Source organism: Scyliorhinus torazame, chromosome 9, assembly GCF_047496885.1.
Source record: "Scyliorhinus torazame isolate Kashiwa2021f chromosome 9, sScyTor2.1, whole genome shotgun sequence".
NCBI classification, from domain to species: domain Eukaryota; kingdom Metazoa; phylum Chordata; class Chondrichthyes; order Carcharhiniformes; family Scyliorhinidae; genus Scyliorhinus; species Scyliorhinus torazame.
Window position 1 is genome coordinate 53,602,201 of NC_092715.1, and position 6,000 is coordinate 53,608,200.

Genomic DNA, 6,000 nt, shown 5'->3' on the forward strand with positions numbered 1-6,000 from the left:
CTTCATTCACCTGAGGAAGGAGCAGCGCTCCGAAAGCTAGTGACATCGAAACAAACCTGTTGGACTTTAACCTGGTGTTGTAAGACTTCGTACTGTGCTCACCCCAGTCCAACACCGGCATCTCCACATCACCAGTTAGTAAGGCATTCATTGAAATGAAAGGCCATTCTGTTTAAGTACAAATCGTCAGGATGAAAGGTGATCCAACCATGGCAGGCAAGAGAAGTTTGAGTCTCGATCAGGTCAAAGGAAGAGGCCTCTGAATTTATCAAAAAAGTGCCTTGAATGGATGACCTCACCACTGGATTGAGCAGTGACCTAATGATTTCAACAAGCAATCCTTTTCTTCTTGGTTTCTCACCAACTTCCAGCTAGTGTCAAGGACAGGATTTGTCTTGTAATTAATTGCGCCCCCTGAATACTGTGGAAGAGTTCAATTAAAAAACACTAATTTTATACAATGATTCAGATGAGGTTTGAAATGTTCATTTTTAGTCCAGTCCCAAACCTTCTTCAGAATGGCAGGGAGAAGTGAAGCAGATGTGCCTTCCCTGGTACGCAAACATCTGTCAGGGCTTCAAAGAAATCTATGGGGCAGCACGGTAGCATTGTGGGTAGCATAATTGCTTCACAGCTCCAGGGTCCCAGGTTCGATTCCGGCTTGGGTCACTGTCTGTGCGGAGTCTGCACATCCTCCCCGTGTGTGCGTGGGTTTCCTCCGGGTGCTCCGGTTTCCTCCCACAGTCCAAAGATGTGCAGGTTAGGTGGATTGGCCATAATAAATTGCCCTTAGTGTCCAAAATTGCCCTTAGTGTTGGGTGGGGTTACTGGGTTATGGGGATAGGGTGGAGGTGTTGACATTGGATAGGGTGCTCTTTCCAAGAGCCGGTGCAGACTCGATGGGCCGAATGGCCTCCTTCTGCACTGTAAATTCTATCGAATATGGACTCAAAATCTCAGCAAAACACATCAAGACCTGCAGTGAAAAAAATCATGCTCCCGCCTCTCATCTGCTGATCCTTTTATCAGTTCAGCTGGTCACAGTTCTGAACCAGTCAACACAGCATTAAACAAAAAACCTCACTGCTGAAAAAACAAACTGAATGGAATAGCATACATGGCTGTACAATAAACGAGTGCATGCTGCTGAAAAAAATAATAAAAACAGAAAAGTGCTGGAAATATGCCAAAGGTCAAGGCAGCATCTGCGGAGAGTGAGAAATAAGTTCTCGTTTGAGTAGAAATTTCTGCTAACAGTTCTGTGGAAGAGTCATCGGACTCGAAACATTAACTCTGTTTCTCTCTCCACAGATGTTACCAGAAGTCATCGTTCACAATATTTCTCTCTGATCAGATGGCCCCAGACCTGCAGATTGCCCTAGACCTGCTCAGTATTACAACGAATCAGAGAATTTAAAGTGCATTTCTGATTTTCTTTCAGATTAACACTATATTTGGGGGGGTTAAGTTAGCGATTCTCAGGTGCTGGTTCACCTGTTGCGGTGTTTCCGATATTTTCTGTTTGTTTACAAGTGGTCGGTTTAAAAAGGCATCTCCAGGTTTGAAAGAACTTCAGCTCCTGGAGGACTCCGGTGACTGAGAGATACTTGCACCAAGGCGCGGGCAGAGCACAAAGGGTTTTTTACTGGCGGCTTCACTATGTTCTCTGCATTCGTCCAGTGTCCCATTTTTACGGATTTGCTTTTGATAAACTATTCCCAACTACTCCCGCTCCTAATTCTTAAAAGTTCTTAACTCTAACTGCAACATCCTTAAAGCTGTTAGAAACATGGTCAGGAAGCAGGACATTGAGTTTGGGATCACTGGGGGAGGTTGAGTCCGGGACAAAGATGCTGCCAGAGCTGCAGAGATTAGTCTGCATTCTCTGTTTGGACACTCCTGATTGCGACGGATGAGCCACATTTGCAAACCCGCTCAGCCCCCAGCACATTAAACAGAGGCGACAGAAAACAGAACACAACTCACCCGGGAGACGGTCAAGGACTGGTTAAAATCCGCCCCACCGGTCAGTCTGAAGCCCCAGGGACCAGGTCCTGTCAGCACCACGTTTTGCGGCATCTTTTGTCTCTTGTTGTTCCTTTTTTTGCTGGCCAAGTTAATCGGAAAGAATCCCCTCCCCTCTCTCCCGCTGTGATATCAAAGAGACAGTGAAGTACCAATCCCAAGATTCCCAACCCCTCCCTTCCCTTCCCTCCTGCTGCTCTGCGAGAAGCGCCCGTGAAACAACTTGCCTTTATATAGCGCCTGGGCCGGCCCCTGCCCAGCCCAGTGCCCCCCGGGAGGAACAGGGCAGAAGCGCCGAGCCATGTGAGTGAAGGGCTCCCTCCCTCCCTGTCACTCAATCCCACCCCACCCGCGTCCAGATCAAACGTCAACGCCGAGGCTTTTGCCCTTATTTGGTTTCAAGTTAAGTGCATTCTGACAACTGAGCCCCCCCCCCCCCCCAATCTCTTTCACTCCAACACCCCCAGGGCTTCTCTCGTTCCTCAGTCGCCGTCAGAGATGAGGCAAAGTTAAAAGCTGGGCTTTGGAGATGGGAAGCTGCTCATGGGCTGGCAGCAGCAGTTTGCAAGCTCCCGGCGATGAATGAGGCTGATTGATGCGGCTGGGGTGTAAGTGGATACTGAAGCACTTTCTCCTGGCGGGGCTCGCTAGGAAACCTAACCTGCACATGCCCACCCCCCACCCACACACACAATTTATTTTTCTCACCAGCTTCCCCCGTGGGAAAGGCACAGCATTCATGTCCGCTCCTGTTTATAAAGCACTATTAATTATAACATGGTTTTTTTTAATGAAACAAATTCAACAGATGCCAGCGGATGTGTAACAAAATTCATACCTGTAACAGTAAGCAGCCCACCTGTTGTGATTATGAATTTGTATTAGTAGTATGGGGAGGCGGTGGCTAGTGGTATTGTCACTGGACTAATAATCCAGAGACCCGGAGTACTGCTCTGGGGTCCCAGGTTCAAATCCCGCCACTGCAGGTGGTGAAATTTGAATTTTAATAATAATAATCTTTATTGTTACAAGTAGGCTTACATTAATACTGCAATGAAGTTACTGTGAAAAACCCCAAGTCGCCACATTCTGGCACCTGCTCGGGTACACAGAGGGAGAATTCAATATGTCCAAATTACTTAACGGCACATCTTTTGGGACTTGTGGGAGGAACCCGGAGCACCCGGAGGAAACCCACGCAGACTCCGCACAGACAGTGACCCAAGCCGGGAATCGAACCCGGGACCCTGGAGCTGTGAAGCCACAATGTGCTAATAACAATCCAGTGATGGCCATGTCGATTGTCATACAAACCCATCAGGAAATCTGCCATCCTTACCTGGTCTGGCCTGCATGTGACTCCAGACCCACAGCAATGTGCTTGACTGTTACCGGTTGGGATGGGCAATAAATGCTGCCACATCCTGCGACGCCCACATCCCATGAACTAATAAGAAAACGGCATGGTGCAGCTCAGCGAACTGTTGCAACAGTGCTCAAAAACTACTTTTAAAATACATCCTCAGTCCAAAGATGTGCAGGTTAGGTGGATTGGCCATGCTAAATTGCCCCTTAGTGTTCAAATGTTAGCTGGGGATTACAGAGGTACTAGGATAGTGCCGGGGAGTGGGCCAGGGTAAAGTGCTCTTTCAGAGGGTCAGTAAAGACTCGACAGGCCGAATGGCCTCCTTCTGCACTATAGGGATTCAATGGATTGTATGAAAATCTTCCCAGGAAGTACATTAGAATATGTGCCAATTAATCGGACTTTGTTGTGCGTTGTTTAGCTGGATAAACCATTTGCCATGTAGGGGAGGAATGATGCAATGTTTTACACTAATCTTTACAATATTGACATTTTCCTAGTTACTAACTCCATTCCTCTACTTGGCAACGGTCTGAAATTACGCCAGTTTGTCACAACTTTGGTGTCGGATTTGACCCTGAGGTGAACATTCAACCTCGTTTTGGTGCCGTTATTAAGACTGCCTGTTTCTACCTCGGTAACATCGCTTGACTTTGTCCCTGTCTCAGCTCATTTGCCACTGAAACTCTCATCCATGCCTCTGTTACCTTCAGACTTGATGATCCCAGCGCACCCCCAGTTGGTCTCCCGCTTTCTACCGACTGTAAACTCGAGGACATCCAAAATTCTGCTGCTCACATCTTATCTCGCAGTGAGTCCTGTCCCACTATCATCCCTGTGCTCTACAATGGCTCCTGGTCAAGCAACATCTTGGTTTTAAAATCCTCATCCTTGTTTACAAACCCCTCCACAGCCTCGCTTCTCATTTTAGACCCGACAAACGTAGGTCAGTGTGTTTACTGCTTGAAGCGAAGATAGGAACTGTGTAACAACAGAGAGATGGAGGGGTCAATGCACAGACATCATAAAAGAGTTGTGGGCATATATGAAAAATAATTAAAATTCTACTGGAATATTAGCCTTCAGCTCTAGTTGACTGGAATGCAAACGAACGGGGGTTATGCTGCAGTAATATTAAACCCCCCGATAGACCCCATCTGGAGAACTGCATTCAGTTATGGGCACTGCACCCGAAGAAGGATCCATTACCTTTGGAGGGGGTGCAGTGCAGATTCACTAGAATGACACTAGGGTTAAAAACAGTTAAATAATGGACCTTCCGGTGGCGACTGGTAGGAGAAGGTCACACATAAGGTGGCTCCCGCCATGGTCTTTGTTTTTTGGACTTTTTAACCTGGTCTTCGGGGATTTTGGTCATCAGAAGTGGTACATTGTATGGGATAAGGAATTTGCCAGCGAAAATATGTCTAAATGTATGTAGAAGGTTGGTGGTAAGACGATTACAAGGCATAATCCTCCGATGGAGCAAGTGAGCTCGCGAAGTACAGCGGGCGAGAAGGCGGCCGACCCATCCTTGGGTGTGGCTGCCCATATCACGGTGGAAACATTGACTGGGGTGATGCCGCAGGATTTGAAAAACAGTTTGCGAAGCATTTTGAGGGGCACGGCAGGGTGGTGATGGAAACCCTTAAGCGGTCAATTGAGGAGCTACTTGGTCCGATTCGAACGAAGCTGGAAAAAATCTTGGAGGTGGTGAAGGAGCATAGAGAAGCGCTGAAGGGCGTGGAGGTGGCCTTGTTGGGACATGGTGATCAAATCACCTCGTTGGAAGATGAGATGTTACTGGCGAGGAGGATAGGAACAGGGACATGAAGGCAAAGATGGATGACCTGAAGAACAGGTCGAGGAGACAAAACTTCAGAATTGTAGGGTTACTGGAGGGGGTGGAGGGGCTGAAACCGACTGAGTACTTCTCTCAGATATTTGTCAAGCTTCTTGGGGGGGGGGCGAGGACAGGCGATTGTTCCCTCCAGAGTTGGATTGGGCCTACCGAGTACTCCAGTAGAAGCCTCAGGTGAATGAGCCATCATGGAGTGGGTTCTACAAAGGGCCAAAGTGAATCGGGACTTAGATGAGAAGGAAGAGTCATTAGGATGTAGCAAGATGTTGGAACGGATGGCGAAGCGGATTTTAATAAGGTGAAGTCAGCGCTATTCACTATTCAGTGTGGAGTCAGGTTTGGAATGTTGTACCCGGTGAGGCTGAGAATGATCTTTCAGTCAAAAGATCATTTTTTCAATACGTCGAATGGAGCGGAGGCATTTGTCAAGGACCATGGACTTGGGCTTGAGTGAATGGATTCGATTGGGAGTTTAATGGGGACGGTTGGGAGGGGTTGGCTTGAGATGTTTTGTAGTTTGTATCTGGTGTATGTTTGGGATTGAGGGGGCCACAGTTGTCGGGGTGTAGTGGTTAGGGCAACAGTATGGGGAATATACGGTCCCCGGGGGGACTTGACGTATTGTAAGGATATTGGACTTTATTAACTCTTCCGTAGTTGGAACGAGTTGAGAAGTGTCGTTTGAACATACACCCTGGTAGGGGGTTACCTTTTCTAGCTGTATAGTTTCAGCTGGTGTGGGGGGAGG

The 6,000-nt window shown here is 47.7% G+C and overlaps 1 protein-coding gene across 2 annotated transcripts in view; it reads right to left on the bottom strand.

The window, feature by feature from the left end:
- pdlim3b (PDZ and LIM domain 3b) overlaps positions 1-2,219 on the bottom strand; it is a 97,299-nt gene extending 95,080 nt beyond the window's left edge. The window contains exon 1 of one of the 2 annotated variants that reach the window (XM_072515896.1): positions 1,987-2,219. In XM_072515896.1, coding sequence (XP_072371997.1) covers positions 1,987-2,079 — 93 coding nt within the window. In that variant the 5' untranslated portion in view covers positions 2,080-2,219. The remainder of the gene's footprint in view (positions 1-1,986) is intronic. The other variant, XM_072515895.1, reaches the window with a different exon arrangement.
- Positions 2,220-6,000: the final 3,781 nt, after the last annotated feature.